The sequence below is a fragment of the Callithrix jacchus genome, chromosome 3, assembly GCF_049354715.1.
Source record: "Callithrix jacchus isolate 240 chromosome 3, calJac240_pri, whole genome shotgun sequence".
NCBI lineage: Eukaryota > Metazoa > Chordata > Mammalia > Primates > Cebidae > Callithrix > Callithrix jacchus.
Window position 1 is genome coordinate 56,295,737 of NC_133504.1, and position 19,155 is coordinate 56,314,891.

A 19,155-nucleotide genomic window follows, 5' to 3' on the forward strand; every position below is an offset into this window, starting at 1 on the left:
GAGTGCCAGACAAATACACAGTTGACTGTTTCATCTACCCCATCTTTTCACATACAACATGTGTATTCAGTGAGCAGTGATCAAAGCCTCCCAAGAATGTGACCATACCCTCCTTTTTTTCCCCCTTTTCCCCCTTGAAATACTGAAGTCTTAAAGATCCTCCCTGGAAAAAGTACAAGCCACATATTCTACTGTGACTTGCATCTCTCTTTTCCAGGCATGTCCTCAACCTTGGCAAAATAAACCTCTAAGCTGATTGAGACCTGTCTCAGATACCTTTTTGGATTTCCAAATATGTTTAACTGTTGCAGTCACTGCTTCCATGGGCTGAGCTTCATACTTTAAGCAGGGTTTCTTTGTCTTTCTTTTGCATCACTAAGAGATATAAAACCTTACAAATTCTTTCTCTGCCTTCAGATGGACAGACTGGTTTGGCGTTTGACAACAAACATTTAGGGAGTACTAGGGAGCTTGAAGAGATGGCTAGCTCCCAGTGTCCACCATCAGGAGACACACAGCATGCATTTCTGGGCCAGATGGACAGATGCTCTTGAACCTAGTGGTCAGGAGCAGAAAGCCTCACACAGGGTTGGAGGTTTCTTCCAATCTCCTAGTCTAATTATTAGCCTTAGACCGTTCTGCTAGTTGAGATTCTTTCTTTGAAGTGTTTGTTCATATACAGGTAGCCTTATTTAGCCCTTCTTCTTGACAAACTTGATGACTTGAGGAAGGTACATTTGACTCTGAAATTTAATTCAACTAATAAGATGCCTGAGAATTTCCAGATATTTCTTTCTGGTTGCTCGATGGCTTTAAAACAGCAACTAAAGGTGTAGTATAAGATGCCTGTCATGTGACAAGTCATTTCTTTCATGTGTCAAGAGTGTGTTGCAGGCATTCTGCAAACAGGACATTGTGTACCGTAACAGGTGTTTTCAGAGACACCAATATTGCTCCTTTCCAGAAATTCGGAACTATCCGGGCAGATTTGATTGAACAGATGAGATTCAAACAGAGACTGAAAGTGATCCAGACACTGGAGGATACTACGAAACGCAACGTGGTAAGTCCTTTGAGAGGCAGCAGGCAGCCTTCGCCGTCCTCTTCGTTCCTCACGCTCCTGCTGGCTGTGAATTCCTGCCTGACAGATGGAAAACAATTTGAAAGGGGAAAATCAGGGATTTTCCCAGCATGACATTTTTTGAGTTTGTGAAATTCATTGTGCTTAATATTTTTATAGGTACGAACCATTGTGACAGAAACTTCCTTTACCATGGATGAGCTGGAAGAACTTTATGCTCTTTTCAAGGTGGGTTTCAAAATAATTCATGTCCATTCAAAGGCGTAAAGAAGTTCACTTTAATTCAGTTCTGGATTTTTCTGATAAGGGATAACATAAATAGGAAGATAGAACTGAAAGTACAAAACTGGAGTACTTAATATGAAAAGAAACACTCTTAGAACCAATTTAATTGACATTTTAGTTCCCTTGCACTCTATGTAATATTCTAGTCGTTTCCTTGAACCTAAGAAAATAGGTTACTGCTTAATAATACTTATTCAAACAATGGTGAGCAGGTTTAAGTTCTGCCTGAATTCTTGCAAATTGTTATTTCCTATGTTAAGCTGTAAAAACACCCTTATGTGGTTAACATAAAGCTCTTTAAATACCGAAGGAAAGGCATAATTGGTTAAATTTCTGTGATTTTTTTTAATTCAGCACCTACCAATCTTGATTTTTTTTTTTCCTTGAGACACAGTCTTGCTCTCACTCTGTTGCCCAGGTACAGCCAGGATTACAGACACGCACCACCACATCCAGCTAGTTTTTGTATTTGTCTTCTTTTTTTTTTAAGTAGTGATGATGATCACTATGTTGGCCAGGCTGGTCTTGAACTCCTGACCGCCACCTCAGCCTCCCAAAGTGCTGGGATTACAGAATGCCAGCAGTTTGGGAGGGTGAGGCAGGTGGATCACGAGGTCAGGTGTTTGAGACAAGCCTGGCCAACATGGTGAAACCCTATCTCTACTAAAGATACAAAAAATTAGCTGAGTGTGGCGGCATGTGCCTGTAATCCCAGCTACTCGGGAGGCTGAGCCAGGAGAATCACTTGAACCCAGGAGGCAGAGGTTGCAGTAAGCTGAGATCATGCCATTGTACTCCAGCCTGGTGAGACTCTGTCTCAAAAAAAACAAAAAAAGTGGTAATCAACAGGAAAAAATGTTTAAAAGATGCCTTTTATGCAGGTGCCAATTTCATCACAATTTCTAATTACTGTCAGAACTAAATTTGGCTGCTTTGAGAATTGCAAAGATAGTACAGGAGAAAATAGAAAGAAACGAACATAAAAACCAGAGCTGAACACTGGTATTCTAGTTCTTACAGTCAGAAAACGTGGTTGCTTAGGACTGCTCTTGCTGATGTTGCCCCCTACCTGTTGGCCCCTGGAGGGCACCACCATTTTATTTATGCTTGTGTCACTAGTGCCTGGTAAAATACACTAGTATAGTACTAATACTGGAGTCTCTGCCCTCGTAGGTCTTCCAAACGTGTATGTTGAATTCAGAGATAAATTAGTGATTAGTTCTCAATATAACAAAGTCCTTGCCTTCTTCTGATGAGGAAGCCGAGGCCCAGAAATATGGAAGCACTCTGGGTATCCAGGCTGGTTGGTGGTGCACTTGGTGCAGCATCAGCATTATTAACAGGACACAGCAGTGCCCCTGCATCCGGCACTTGAGGGTGCAGTCTCTGTGGTGTGCCAGCTCATGAATATTTTATTCATACATGTTAAGCACCTGTAGCTAATTGCTCCTGTAATGTAAGTTGGAGATACTTAAGGAAGAAGAAAACAATGATGTAACTGAGATCAGGTTTTTAAGGGATGCTCAGGACCAGAAGAAATCTTCACAGGGCATGGGCGCAGGGCCAGGATTCTCAGGGGAGCTAAACAGAAGTGGAAGTAGCAGCTGGAGTCAGCGAGAGCATGAACAAGTAAGAGAAAGGGCTGTGACAGTGGACAGGGGAGGCCAACTGGGGGAAAAGCAGGAGGAGGAAGACCAGGGCTGTCTGTACAGAAGTCCCAGATCTGGAAGTCATTGAAGCCACATCTTAACCTGGGCACTGCTGTACTCTGTTCTGTATATCTTCAGATACCAGATGTGTCATTTGAACCCTGAGAATATGCTGAAGAAAGCAAACTTTTCTTATACTCAAAACTCTGCCCTAAGGGTGTGTTGACAACACTAGTTCACCAGCTCTATTGAGGACCCAGAAGAGAGTTGAGACTCAGTTGGTGTCAGGGATGGGATAAGAGTCTCTTCTACTAAAGAATCCAAGATAAAACTTCAGTTATGGACACTGTGTGGAATCATTTTAACACTTCAGTTGGCTTTCATTCATTTTCTCAAACATTTATTGAGTCATCCCTATGTGTCAGTCACCCTGCCAGACTTTTTAGTACTTTAAAAAGCCAGTTTCTAGAGCCAGGTGTAGTCGCTCATGCCTGTAATCCCAGGTACTTGAGAGGCTGAGGTGGGAGGGAAAAGTACTAGAGCCCAGGAGTTTGAGACTAGCCTGGGCAACATAGCAAGACCCATCACTAAAAAAATTTTTTTTTTTTATTAGACAGGCACGGTGACGCATGTCTGTAGCCCAGAGGCTGACGTAGGAGGATCACTTGAGCCCAGGAGGTTGAGACTGCAGTGAGCCAGGATCACGCCACTGCATTCCAGCCTGGGCAACAGAATGCGACCCTGTCTCTTAAAAAAATTTGTTTAAAGCCCATTTTTGGGTATTTTCTGGAGATACAAAGGCCTGATACAGTCCTCCTCCCAAGGAGCTCACTGCACAGGCTTTTGGGTAGAACTTGAGGAGAAAAGGTTACAGAATGCACCCTGAGGCATATTTCCTGGAAAATGTGGTTCAGGGCCCTTTGCCCTAGTTTCTCTTAAACTCTTTCCAAATTAGCCCTTCTGATTCAGTCTCTGTGCCCAAAGTCCCCAGATGATGGCCTATGGGCTCTCAGCAAGGAACAAGGGAGATGACCTGAAGGGCTTGTTTTCTCCTGTTGGTTGTGAGCGCCATGCAAGTGCCTGCACTGATGTTCAGGCCAGGTTCAGAGCTACATGGGGTGCTTAGTTAACAGGATATGCTTTGGGTAACCTTTGTCAACTGACGTAGCTCAGATAAAGGGGCTCCTTCCCAGAGTATATCACCAACACCATGCTGCCCACAGAGGGCTGCTGGCTCCACTCATGTTCTTTCAGAGTACAGCTCAACCCAGCGGGCCACTCCGAGCTCAGCATCTGCCCCCCTCCCTCTAACACACCCTGCCTCCACCCCACAGCCAGGAATGCAGCCCCAAACCCTGAGGAACTTCGACACAGTTTCCTTTATTCTCTCAAGATTGTTTTGCAAAAAACCTGATGGGTTCTGTTCTCCACCTCTCCTTCCTCCCCTCTTCCCTACTCCCACTCCTCTTTTTAGCTTTTTCAGTACAATTCCCAATAAACAATTGTGAAAAGCTCCTCCTTTCTTCCCCACCTGCCACCCAGGGTTAACTACAATGGCTGTGGGGGGGGGGGGTGAGGGCATTCTTTCAGAACTTTCTAGCACATGCTTTATTTTTGTGGTCTTCCTAAAAGGGATGGATATTTCTACCAGAATCATTATTACCTCATGAGCAAAGAGGCTGCATTTTTTCCAAGGCCAGGAACAGGAAGCCCTTTGTTGGGTCCAGATCTCTATTCTGCTCACTGTAGTGGCTCCTATGCTAATAATTTTTCTAGAGCTTTTGGGGATGTGTGAGATTGGATGACCACACACTTGTAGGTTGAATGCTGTGTGACTCTGATCTTATTTATGTTATTTTTGTTGAGCAGGGAAGCAGGGATTATGTATGATACATAATCATGTATGTATGGGAGTTAAGAAACCCAAAATCTCATCATGATTCTGCTTTAACTAATTGGTTGGTTGACCTCATGTGAGCCGCATAAAGTCTGGACTTTACCATTGTCACCTAAAAAACAAGGTGTTCATGTTAACTAAATTCCTGTCTTTTTCAAGTAGCATACTATGTATTTAAGCTAAAAAATTTCTTTCTCTTTATGGGAGTTAGTTCTAGAATGTACGTGAGTGTATAGGTAAGGGGGAAGAGAATGTGGTGGGAGGAGACTTCCCCTTTTTTCTTCACCTACCCCAGTAATTGAAGCCGAACTTCCAAATGTAAACTGCAGAAATGGTTGGTGTGGAGGCGTTGAAGGGCTGGTCAAATGGAGGCCTGTGTAGAACTGGAAGACTGAGGGGGCCCTGAGATCATAGCCCGGCCCCAGGGGATCCACACAGATTGATAGACTGACCTGAGCCCTTTCCAAACTGGAGGACAGGCCTTTTATTTCTGGCATTTGCTGCAGGAGAGACTCCCCAGTGATCATCCGTTCTTTCTTTCTCAGGCAGAACACCTTACCAGCTGCTACTGGGGTGGGAGCAGCAACGCGCTGGACCGACACGACCCCAGCTTGCCGTACCTTGAACAGTATCGCATTGACTTCGAGCAGTTCAAGGGGATGTTTGCTCTTCTCTTTCCTTGGGCGTGTGGAACTCACTCTGACATTCTGGCCTCCCGCTTGTTCCAGTTATTAGATGAAAATGGAGACTCTTTGATTAACTTCCGGGAGTTCGTCTCTGGGCTAAGTAAGGATGTGGTACTGTTGCATGCGTTGGGATGGGATGACGGAGCTGTGCCCCAGGGTTCCCTATGCTGCCCTCAGGGCCGCAGAAGCACATGTGGAGGTTTGCAAACTGACTATAAAATGAGTTTTTCATGAACATAGTATATGGGTAAATCATTGCCTTCTACATCAGACAGTCCTCAGCACTAGTTAAAAATACATTAGTAGAGAAGTCACAAGACAGTGAAATGCCAACATAAACACTGAAACCATAGACTGAGATAGTTTTACAAGAGACAAATGTTTGGGCTGGTGGATTGCTTTTCTTTGACCAAAAAAAATTATATAGAATATTTTATTGAATATATTTTGTTATATATAATTGCATAAAACATATATTTCATAATAAAATAAATTTTATTATGTGTAATTTCAGAGTTTCATAAAACATTATTTAATGTTCTTAATAAAGGAGCACCATAGCAGCCTGCAGCCTCAGTGGAAGTTTTTTCTCTCCCTTTTCCTGGGAGGAGGGACCTTCCAGCAGGAACAGGCCAAGCCTCACCCCACACCTCATCACAACATGAGGGCAGCTGCCCATCAGTTCCCTGTCTGACTTGCTCACTGCCCTACATATGACTGCCTTTTGGACTCTTGTTCCTTTTATAACTGGGCACAAAAGCTGCATGATGGTGGAGCTTGGCCCACCTGACGTGAGATAGAAAGTATAGCAGGCATTATGCCAGAATGAGGTAAGAACAATTTGTTTAAAATTTGAATTGTGCTACTCTATGACCTTGGGCCATATACTTTAAAAAGAATTACCCAAGGAAAGAGAAAATGTCAGGCATAGAGCCAACATTTCCAAAGAACATCCTTAATCTGTTAGGGTTATATCCAAAAGGCATAAAGGTCAGAGGAAGCTGATGGTTTTTTAAAAAGGAAAGGGATGTAGGTAGGGTCCTGAGGTTAAAACGAAAATTGTATAAAGCAGTCATCTATATGCTTAGAAGAGGGAACATGGGAGAGTTCACATTTATTTAGAGAGCAGATACTGTTGTGATACTTTAGAACTTTTACTATATTACTTAATCTAAACAAAAGCTCTTAGATGTAATAATGATAGTGATAACTGACATTTATTCAGCATTTACTCCATGCCTGGCACTGCCCTAATGCTTTTTCTGTGCACATTTTATGTGCATTTAATTTGTCTAAGGGCATGCAACTACAAACTCTGTGTTTGATTCCAAGTACCCAAGAGGCATAATTTGTGCTGTTACCATTATACTTTATTACCTACCTGCTTGCTACTGTTATCCCCATGTTTAGCTAAAGAAATAGAAGCTTGGAGAAGTTAAAGTGACTTGCTGGAACATTAGTTTTTAGCAAACCAGTAAGTATCTGTTACTGAACTGAGAGGCATAGCTAATACATGCCGGACCCAGGATTCAAACCAGGGTTATCTGTCCTGAAAACTTATCCTTTTCTCACTACTCTATACTGAGGATAACAAAAGGCAGACCTCTTTGACCCTATGCTAACCTTTTTTACTTCCAAGGTAATTACTGATTGTCATATAGGTATCCATTAAAAAGGAGATTTTTTTTAAAATGCCTTTGGGCAAAAATAAAGCGGAGGAAAAAAAAAGACAGGTTCTACATGTAGAAAGTGACAGAAATAAACAAAAAATTTTGATTTACTTAAATTCAGTCAACTCCAGTAAAGAGATTCTTCAAATCTTTGAGAAGGGAAAAAGGGGCTTGAAGTCCAGCATAGAGAAAACATTGGGAAAGAGTATTTAGACTTCAGAATGCAGTTGAGTTCCTGAGCAAAGTAAACTATACCCCAGCTTACTGGGAAAACTCTCAGCTGTGATTGCAGAGCTGTTGTCAGTTATAGTTATGGAGATGGGCAAGTCAAGCAGAAATGAGAAATTCTGTGTTTAAAGAAACTTAAAAAATGGACCAGCCTCCATGGTTCATGCCTGTAATCCGAGCACTTTGGGAGGCCAAGGTGAGCAGATCACTTGAGGTCAGGAGTTCAGGACCATTCTGGCCAACATGGTGAAACCCTGTCACTACTAAAAATAAAAAAATTAGCCAGGCATGGTGGCAGGTGCCTGTAATCCCAGCTACCCTGGAGGCTGAGGCACGAGAATCGCTTGAACCCAGGAGGGAGAGGTTTCTGTGAGTCAACATCACGCCATGGCACTCCAGCCTGGATGACAGAGTGAGACTCCACCTCAAAAAGACACAAAACTAAAATTCTGAAAAACGTGTCATTAATTTTAATATCAATACCCAGAGAGATCCCGCTAGAAATTACTGGATAGAGTAATTGTGGAATTAGAAATGAGGGGTTACCATCAGAAGCCATAAATTAGCTGTGCCTCTTTTTCCAACAGTGTGGCTGAAACTTAAGAGTCTGTAAACATAGCATAATGAGCCATGATAAAGCCAGTCATTGGATAAATATTTATTATCAATGGAAATTGGTGATTGTATAACTGGCTGAACACTACACCCAAAAGTGATGGGTAATAAGTTCATTTCAACTGAGAGAGTATTCACTAGTACCCTTGGGCCCAGTATTTGGACTCTTTGTTGTTGCATCCTTATTTGTACGATAGTTACCATCAAAACTAAATGAAACAATTCAAGTAAATTTCCTAGAAGAGTGGCTCAAAAAATGTCTGTTATGATTGTCACTATGATTACTACTCATTCTCCTCTACTGGACTCAGCAGACACCTTGAGCCACGAAGGCAGAGAACAGTTACTTATTGAATAGGTGGGACCACATGAAGGTGGAAGAGACTGCCTATATGTTAGGTGGCAAAAGTAGGTTTTTAAAAATTATGATAGACAGAAATTGTAACTGAACTCAGGTTTGGCTGCTCACCTTTTGAAAAACAAACTCAAGAGACAAGAGTTTCCTGGGTGGGAAGAAAAGCAGATTTATTTTGAGAGCTAGCACATCAAGAAAATGGCAGACTAGCATCCTAAACTACCATCTTGAGTCAGTACAGATTTTAGGCTCTTTTTGTGTTAAAGGCAGGGGGATGAGAAGCAGTTGGCATCAAGAGGTGACAGACAATGCAGACATCTGGGCACCAGCCGGAGTCTGAGGAGGTTGGGAACTACTTTATCTTGGTCAGGTTGTAATGCTACTACGAATCTTTAGCAAAACATAGTTTTTTGCACACTTCTCCTTTTATTCCAGAGTTAAATTTTAAAACTACATGATTGCTGTTTTTGTATATTATCTTAGTGCTCTAAAATTATCCTAGCCTACATGCAGGTAAAGGTTCCTTAAACAAAATTTGGTTAGTTATGTTCTTTTGCTGTTTCACTGTTACAAAATGATTGGCAAAAAAATGATAAGGATAAATATATGTTCTACATTTAAAGAAATAATTGTTAAAGAACTAGCTAGGATGTCTGCATGTACTGTAATAGTGGTTTCCAGCAAGGAATTGAGAGTCAGACAAATCCAGATTCAAATCCTGGACCTGTCACTTGTTTATGACCCTGAACAAATTACTTAACCTCAATAAGCCCAATTTTTCTTGTCCATAAAATGGGAATCATAATTGTGCCCATTTTATAGAATTATGATGAGATATAAATGAGATTATACATGTGAAGTAATTGGCACAGGGCTTAACACAGAGTGCATGGTTAATAAATGATGGTCTCATCATTTTCACGATTAGTTTGATTAATCATGCAAACTTCCGGAGGTTTAGTTAACCATACGATCACTAATAAACTCCACTGTGAATGTGAACAGTTGAATCCATGCTTAGGCTATACTAATGGAAGAGTCAGGAACAATTCCCCTATTCCCTGGAGTGGCCAAGAGGCTTCTGGAACTCATTCCAGAGGAATATTGATTGAGAAATTAACACATAAGGTGGATGTGGATAATAATAGGGAAAGATATACAAATCACATCATATGAGAAAATTGAAAATATTGGAGAGATCTCATCTGGGAAGATAAAGTTGCCCCAGTAAGATAATCTTGAGGAAGATAGGATAGCTGTTCTTAAACGCTGAAGGATTGTTGCATGAAAGAGGAGAGACCCCCATTCTGTTTGGCTTTACAGAGTGGGGTAAGAGAAAGAGGAGTTGTTTAAACCATTTTTGAGTCATGGACTCTGAGATCTGATGAAGACTATGGACATTTTCTTTCTGCAAAGTAACATGCACATACATAATATTTTGCATTTTGAGGGGTTCACAGACTTCATAAAGTTGAGACTACCCGTTAAAGGTCATTAGACCAAAGTAAAAATTATAGAAGAACTTTGAGCATTTAGAGAACACCGCTTGGAATGGAATGCCTCTGGTTGTATTGAGTTTCCCCATCTTTGAGAATGTTTCAGCAGATGCTGGAGTCCTGTCTCACAGGGGTGTGTGAGAGGAGATCCTACATTAAGCGGAAGGTCAGACAAGATAACCTCTAAGGTCCTTTCCAACCCAGATTCTATGATTCCTATTTTCCTTTTTCCAAATCTCAGTTATCTTTACGTGCTCTGAGAATATGTATTTACAAAGGATTTTCTGGTTCTAGCAATAAATATGGACTTTGAGGGGAAAACAGCATAGGATTTTTTTGACTGAAACTATGATGATATAATGACAGAAAGGTTAGGATAAATGAAAATAAGGAAATACTTAGGAGCTCAAAAACAACTAAAAAATTTCTAAAATGACTAATTTGAAGTGTTATCAAACACATCTTGAAATTATTTCTAAACTCTAATAGTTATTTAACATGGTGTGGCCCAGTCACATGACCTTTCTCATTAATAAGGCTAGTTTGTTAGGTGCCAGGCACTATTCTAGGTACTTTTTGTGTTTTAACACCTTTAGTTCTGACATTTTATGGAGTCCTGACACCAAGGTCACTGGTAGAATCTTCTAGTACCATCTCACCTTACAGAGGGAAAACCAAGGTAGAGTTTAACTCTCCCAAGAGCACATACATAGTACATTCAGAGAATTTGAAACTAGCCATCCTGGTTCCTGAGCTCTTAAACCAAATAGATCCTGGCCAGACCTTTCAGCACACAATGTCTTGGTAGGAAGTTATAAGAAATGAACTTTTTAGGGGAATACTAGGCCTGGAGATGACTGGCACACATGATGCATTTCACATTGGCACTTATATGACTTCTAGGTGCTGCATGCCATGGGGACCTCACAGAGAAGCTCAAACTCCTGTACAAAATGCACGTCTTGCCTGGTAAGTGAGCTCCATGGAACAGCACATGTGTCTGTAACCATGAGCTGGCCTGAAGTCTCTTTTATAGGTGTAACCTGATGTCTTCTTTTTGATATACACAGTCATTCATGAGTCACTAAGAACTGACTGAACCAAGATAATTTGTGTAAGTTCTTGAATCAGGATGCACTTGATTCTATGGTCATTCACCTGTGTGAAGATGAGTTGTAACAGAAAAGAGCAGTCAGCCTTCTGAAAGAGAAAGAATAAATGGCACTTGTAATCTGGGGTACACGGATTGTAAGAGAGAGAGAGAGAGAGAGAGAGAGAAGGAATGTAGGAACATTGAAGGATCAAGTGGGGAAAATGGTGAGGTTTTGAGTTCAATTTTAAACAAGTTGGTACTGGCTGGAATCTATCTAGCAAATACTTTTAAAAATGAGATGAGATTGGCTCTAACAATAGAGGCAGGATAAAACTAGATTTGGGAATTCTCTTTGCAGCATACAATTTCCTAAAATTTTGTTCACAAAGGATTATTTCATACAACTTGGAAAATTCTCCATGCAACAGAAAATATAAAGGAACACTTTGGTGTGGGGTTGTTAAAAGGGAAGATGGAGTTAGAAAGGGAGTGACCCCTTCCACTAAGGTTTAGAGACAGCAGCCACTTACCGCCCCACCCCAACTTTGTAACTTTAGCTTCTCATCCTGCCTTATGTCATTTTATTTAATAATTAAGCATACTTTGACTGGGCTATGGCCTTACCAATGTGAGAATTATGTTTCCTCCCTTCCCTAGAGCCATCCTCTGACCAAGATGAGCCAGATTCTGCTTTTGAAGCAACTCAGTACTTCTTTGAAGATATCACCCCAGAATGTACACATGGTAAGTGACTTTCCTCATCAAAGATATTATATTTGTTTTCTACGGAGCACTCCATTAATGGAAAAAGACTTGCCTCCAAAGCTAGTCAATCAAAGAAGTATGTGAATATGGTTTCCTAATTGGTTAATTTCTTTTCCAACTTTTAAGATTAGACAATTTTTGGTCAGCAGGTACCTCAGCCCACTGAAGGAACCATGTACATTGTTTCCCAGTAGATTAGGAAACTCATGTCCTGTAGAGCTATATACTATGCTGCCTTCCCTCTGCTAGGGTTAGCCTCGTTAAGAATATTATCCTATTAGGCAACCATCCAGAATTGGAACTAGCGTTTCTAGCAGAAAGCATTCTTTATATCTGTGTTTGCTCTGTAACGGAAGTTGGCAAACTATGGCCTGCAGACCAAATCTAGCCCACCACCTATTTTTTACAGCCTGTGAACTGAGAATGTTTTTTTACATTTTTAAATGGTTTTTAAAAGTCAAAAGTAAAATAATATTTTTGCCACATGAAAAGTATATGAAATTGAAACTTCAATGCCTATAAATAGGTTCGTTGGAAGACAGCCAAACTTGTTTATATATGTATTGCCTATGGCTGTTTCCATGCTGAAGAATTGAGTGGCTAAAACAGAGACAGTCTAGCCTACAAAGCCCAAAATAGTCACTGTTTGGTCCTTTATGGAAGAAGTATGCCGACCCCTGCTCTCTGTGGATGATAGATCTACGGAGATAGGATTTAACTCATATATGTCTCCAACTTTATATATTAAGTCACAAACTGGTTTGTCTTACATGAATCTAGCATTGTCTCTTAGCTTGCTACTGCAATAAGTCACTTCTAATTCATCACTAAAATCTTGCCTCATATATGCCAAGTTAAAAAGAGGGGAGAGAAATCACTAAGTCAACTTTATTAACTCACCTAAGTCCAAAAGTAAATGCAGGTTTCTCCTGGGTTCTTTTGCCTCAAGTTTTGCCGTCCCCAAATTAGCAGACTATAGATCTGCCATCTCCAAATAGGCACACCATAAACCTGCTTTTTCTACAGAAAGCACCTAAGTGATATTTGTAGAGAGAGTAAGCCAGGCTCAGTCTTACGACTGGCAATACAAGTTGAGGGTAGGAGCTTTGGACAGAACACTAGCTATGTATGTTGTTATCTAGGTGAGTGCAGGCAGATTCCTGTGTGAGCCTCAGTTTGCTTGTGTGGAGAAAGATCATATAGAGTATAGTCAGGACCTAATAATATAATGTATAAGACTTTTTGTTTAGTGCTGTAGTGATCCTACATATTCTTAATATTATATATTGAAAGTAATGGCAAAAACCACAATTACTTTTACACCAACCTAATATCATTAGCAGTCACATTCTGGCTACAAAATGCTCACCACACATTTCTTGGCAGACACTCATCTCAGAAAGAGATTCTCTTGTTTTAGAAATGCTTCAGGAAGGGTCACAAGCCAATAGCATGTGATATCATTGAAAGGAAGGGTCACATGCCAATAGCATGTAATATCATTGAAAGATGCTTTTTGAAGAAGGTTTCCCAAGGCCAAAGGGACTATTGCTTTGTGTGGAAATTTTTAAGATTTAGGAAAAATATATTAACTAAGCCAAAGCTGTCTTAGAATCTTACCATAAAAAGATAACTAATAATTAACGTTGAAATATTTCATTTCAGTTTTTTTATTCAAATTATACAGATACACACACACACCATAGATATATGTAAAACTGGGATTCAAACTACCTGCACAGTTTTGTATCCTGCTTTTTTTTTTTTTTTTACTTAAAATCCAGTGAGAATATTACTTGGTCACTAAAATGTCTTTGAAAACGTGGCTTTTAAATGGCTATACAGTCTCCACTGCATGGACTTACAGTATGTTAAATATATTTAAATATCCACTTGTTTTCTAAATCATTTTCAACATTAAGAGGAGACAAATTTCCTAACAATATATAGTACACCTTCCTCACTGTGTCTTAAAAGCTGCTGAGATTAATTTGACACATAATACAGTAAAGGCCATATCTCTGGCTGACCAGCCAGCTTTGGGCGGTTGAAGAAGTACTGGAACGCACTCTAACAGCCGACAAACTGCATGGGAAGCTGAGAGCATCGTACATCTCCCTGTTTTGAAGCCCCTATGTGCTCTGTAATGTCTTGTTTTAAGAATACAGAACAGTTTTAAGTAGTTTCCTTAAAAGTTATATTTTTGAAGTACCAAATTATAAATCTGAAGCAGTTTTATAGCATATAATATTTTAGCAAAAAAAATATTTAAAAAAAATCAGTCTCATATATGCAAAGTTAAATGATAATGTAGAAAAGAGAGGTGAGAAATCAATGTTCATTGGGGTACTACCATTTTTTAAGTACTGAAGACTATGTGGCATCATCCCATTAATTTTTTTTTTTTTTTTTTTGGAGACAGAGTTTTTCTATAGTTGCCCAGGCCAGCTAATTTTTGTATTTTTGGTAGAGACAGGATTTCACCATGTTGGCCGGGATGGTCTTGAACTCCTGACCTCAAGTCTGATCTGCCCACCTCATCCTCCCAAAGTTCTGGGATTACAGGCATGAGCCACAGCACTTGGCCCTCCATTAATTTTTAATTGTACACTGAACCCAGACTGTGAGAAAGAATTCTGTGGAGGTCCTTTATCTAGAGATAATGTTGTCAGATAAAATAATGGGACATGCAATAAAATTTGAATCTCAGATAAAAGATAATTTTCTTAGTGTAAGTATGTTCCCTGTAATGTCAGGGTTATACTTATCCCCCCCCCAAAAAAAATTATCTGAAATTAAAATTTAACTGAATGCTTTATTTTGTTTTGGGAGTTTTTATCATTTGTTTGCTAAATTAGGCAACCCTATTTAGATAGTCTTCTCTTTTCCGCTACAAATGCTAACTCCACGGTCATATTATATCACATTCTACTTTTTAATATTTCTCGGTAGTTGTTGGATTGGATAGCAGAAGCAAACAGGGTGCAGATGATGGCTTCGTTACGGTGAGCCTAAAGCCAGACAAAGGTATGGATGGTCTCTTCTATATGTTTACCTTCTTGCTGGTTGCACACTTGTGTTTTGGTCTGTAAGTGCTTAACTTCTTAACATTTGGGTTGTAGGGAAAAGAGCAAATTCCCAAGAAAATCGTAATTATTTGAGACTCTGGACTCCAGAAAATAAATCTAAGTCAAAGAATGCAAAGGATTTACCCAAATTAAATCAGGTAAGTGCTTAAAGTTCAAATCATTCTCACTTCAAACCTGGATGCTCTTTTTTCTATGACTTAAAAGTCATCAATAAATGTAGAATCAATCCCCCTCAAAAATAATGATAACTTTGGGACAGTTAATTAGTATCTGTTTGGACCTATTTAGTGCATGTTTTTATGCATCAAAAATATGCTCCATTGTGAGAAAATGACATCCCCAGAGAAAATGTGAACCACAACATAATTCAGTTTTGAGAATTTATGCATCTTATTCCAATCATTAAAAATACCCTCAGATACTTGAAAGACTAACACATGCTGTTTTCACATCACTGTACTTAGCTACAAAGATGTCTTGACACATTTTCCTTAAAAAGCTGGTGAGACAAGGAAGAAAAAAATATATAAATAATTATAACCTAGGATGAAAATGCTAAGTTTCATAATCAAAGAACAGAAGTCATCTGGGTGGAGACTGAAAGCATTACTTTTGTCCAGGGAGATGGGAGGTGTGTTGTGGGAGGAGGGATTGGAGCTAACCTTGGAAAAATTGAAGTACATGCTGAAGTGTGTACATGTGAAAAGAGATGCATCTCATATGTCCTTAAGATGTTTCAAAAAGGAAAAAGAGAACAAGAAAATAGTTACTGAGACAAATGTTTGACATAGTCCTTCTTGATTCTAGGTGATCTGTACATGGATGTTTACTTTTTCATTCCAACTTTCATATAGATGTTTAAATATTTCAAATTTTAAAAATGGGAAAATAAGCTGGTCATGGTGGCTCATGCCTATAATTCCAGCACTTTGGGAGGCCAAGGCAAGAGGATCGCTTAGCCCAGGAGTTCAAGACTAGGCCTGGGTAACATAGCGAAACCCTCCCTACAAAAAAAAATACAAAAATTAGCAGAGCATGGTGGCGTGTCCCTGTAGTCCCAGCTACCTGAGGGGCTGAGGTGGGAGGATCACCTGAGCCCAGGAGGTTGAGGCTGCAGTGAACTGTGAGTGCACCATTGCACTCCAGCCTGGCAGACAAAGTGAGACCCTGTCTCCAAAAGAAAAATTTTAAATGGAAACATCAATAAGAGACTTTAAACATATCCATCTAGCCTAGGGATTTTTAGGCATTCTCATTTAAATGGCTTTTCAGTCCATTTCAGTCCTGCCTCTCTGCTTCCTCAAGATTTCACATTCTTTGTGTTTTTCCAAATCGCTCTTCAGGGGCAGTTCATTGAACTGTGTAAGACAATGTATAACATGTTCAGCGAAGACCCCAATGAGCAGGAGCTATACCATGCCACCGCGGCGGTGACCAGCCTCCTGCTGGAGATTGGGGAGGTCGGCAAGCTGTTCGTCCCCCAGCCTGCAAAGGAGGGCGGAAGCGGAGGCAGCGGACCATCCTGCCACCAGGCCATCCCAGGTGTGATCTTCCCCAAGAAAGGGCCGGGCCAGCCTTACGTGGTGGAGTCTGTCGAGCCCCTGCCGGCCAGCCTGCCCGCCGACAGCGAGGAACACTCTCTTGGAGGGCAGATGGAGGACATCAAGCTGGAGGACTCTTCGCCCCGGGACAACGGGGCCTGCTCCTCCATGCTGATCTCTGACGATGACACAAAGGACGACAGCTCCATGTCCTCATACTCGGTGCTGAGTGCCGGCTCCCATGAGGAGGACAAGCTGCACTGCGAGGACATCGGCGAGGACACCGTCCTGGTGCGCAGCGGCCAGGGCACGGCGGCACTGCCCCGGAGCACCAGCCTGGACCGGGACTGGGCCATCACCTTCGAGCAGTTCCTGGCCTCCCTCTTAACTGAGCCTGCCCTGGTCAAGTACTTTGACAAGCCCGTGTGCATGATGGCCAGGATTACCAGTGCAAAAAACATCCGGATGATGGGCAAGCCCCTCACCTCGGCCAGTGACTACGAAATCTCGGCCATGTCGGGCTGACATGTGCGCCTTCCCGGGGGAGCGGGAGGAGAGGGAGGGGAGGGGCTTTTTTATGTTCTTCTGTGTTGGGTTTTTTTTTTCTTCCTTTTAAATTAAATATTTATTAGTACCTGACTTGAAGCCTAGTGTTTTCATAATGTAATACAATGAAAACTGTTGGAGAAATATTTAAACACCTCAATGTAGGTACAGTACACTCTTGTTGCGGGGAGGGGATTTACCAGAATACAGTTTATTTAGTGAATTCTAAAAAACAAAAAGAAGAATCTGTCAGTGATATGTGTGTATTATAACTTACTAATCTTGCTGTTGATCTGTATACATGGTTTAAAAAATAGTACCGTTTAATGCTAAGTAAGGCAGCAGTCATTTGTGTATTCAGGCTTTTTAAATAAAATTAGAGCTATAAGGAAAATGAAAAGCCACAAATGCAAGACTGATCTTAAGTGGAAGTCATTGTCAGCAGCGGTAAATCCTACACCACTTTAGGAAGTATTAAAAATATTTTTAAGATTTGAAATATATTTCATAAAAGTCCTTTATTCAAAATCATATTCCACAGATGTTCCTTTTCAAAGGGAAAACATTGGGGGTTCTAAACAGTTATGAAAGTGTAAGTGATTTTTACATGATGCCAGAATAACACTTGTATTTGATCAGTTTAGACAGATACCAGACAAATTTTGCATTTAAGAAATTGTTCTGATTATTTATGTCAACTCATTAGAATTCAGTAAAAAGTAACAGTCTTTTGTCACAGAGAATCTGAAAGTGGCAGCAAAGACAGAGGGCTTATGATAGATTTTTGTTTTTGCTTTGCTTTTGTTTTTGAAAGAGTAAAAGTACTGATGCTTCTGATACTGGATGTTTAGCTTCTTGTTACTACAAATAAAGCAAAAACTAAAACACTTTACCATTTCCATATTCTCCATAGATTGAAGAAATTTATACCGCATATTGCATATGACCATCTTTCCATTAAATCAATGTAGAGATAATGTAAACTGAAAAAAAATCTGCAAGATAATGTAACTGAATGTTTTGAAAAAACAGAACTTGTCACTTTATATAAAAGAATAGTATGCTCTATTTCCTGGATGGATGTGGCAATGAAAACTAGCGCACCTGCACTTTGAATTCTTGCTTTTTTATACTGTTATGATTTTGCTTTTTACAGATGTTGGACACTTTTTTTCTTCTGAATGTTGAATTCATAATCATGGTCTCATTTCCTTTGCTTCTTCCAAATATTCCTTTCAAGACATTCCTTTATTTTATTATACATTGTCTCCTTGTTTTCGCTATTGCTGCTGTTTTTTATTCTGTTTACAGGATGATTTTTAAACTGTCAAATGAAGTAGTGCTAACCTCAAATAGGCTAAATGTGAACAAATAAAATACATCAAATACTCCGATATGGATTTTTATCTTTGTGCTTGAGTTCCTGCCTAAGGCAATAACATTATTCTTTTGACAACTTTTGCAGGGGAAACTGTATTAGGCAACCATTTTGATTAAGTAAATAAATTTTATAGGCAAACATATAGAGACAAATACAATTTGCAATATATCAATGACTATATTTAAAATAAGGAATAGAATTGTTATCTATTATCTAACTTAAAATACTTATCCCTAATGATCAATGATATTGAGCTTTTTTTTTCTTTGCTCACCTTCAACTGTCTTGATAGAATTATATATTGAGCTTTTTAAAATATGCTTGTTGGTTGCATGTCTGTCTTCAAAACCACAATGAGATGCCAGCTCACACCAGTCAGAATGGCTATCATTAAAAAGTCAAAAAATAACAGATGTTGATAAGGTTGCAGAGAAAATAGAACACAAATACATTGTTGGTGGGAGTGTGAATTAGTCCAACCATCATAGAAAGCAGTGTGGCAATTCCTGAAAGAGCTAAAAACAGAACTACCATTCGACCCAGTAATGCCATTACTGGGAATATACACAGAGGAATAGAAATCATTCTGTTGTAAAGACACATGCACATGAAGGTTTGTTGCACCAGTGTTCACAAGAGCAAAGACATAGAATCCATCTAAATGCCCATCAATGACTAACTGAATGAAGAAAATGTGATATATATACACCATGGAATACTATGCAGCCATAACAAGATCATGTCTTTTGCGAAAACATGGATGGAGCTAGAGGTCATC

General features: G+C 40.0%; 1 protein-coding gene across 1 annotated transcript in view; it reads left to right on the plus strand.

Annotated features, from left to right (window-relative positions):
• The window catches only part of TBC1D9 (TBC1 domain family member 9), a 139,113-nt gene extending 120,723 nt beyond the window's left edge, over positions 1 to 18,390 (plus strand). Inside the window, exons 14-21 of the mRNA XM_002745332.7 lie at positions 965 to 1,063; positions 1,241 to 1,309; positions 5,458 to 5,698; positions 10,866 to 10,931; positions 11,713 to 11,799; positions 14,773 to 14,847; positions 14,943 to 15,046; positions 16,253 to 18,390. Coding sequence (XP_002745378.3) covers positions 965 to 1,063; positions 1,241 to 1,309; positions 5,458 to 5,698; positions 10,866 to 10,931; positions 11,713 to 11,799; positions 14,773 to 14,847; positions 14,943 to 15,046; positions 16,253 to 16,975 — 1,464 coding nt within the window. The 3' untranslated portion in view covers positions 16,976 to 18,390. The remainder of the gene's footprint in view (positions 1 to 964; positions 1,064 to 1,240; positions 1,310 to 5,457; positions 5,699 to 10,865; positions 10,932 to 11,712; positions 11,800 to 14,772; positions 14,848 to 14,942; positions 15,047 to 16,252) is intronic.
• The last annotated feature ends 765 nt before the right edge of the window (positions 18,391 to 19,155 follow it).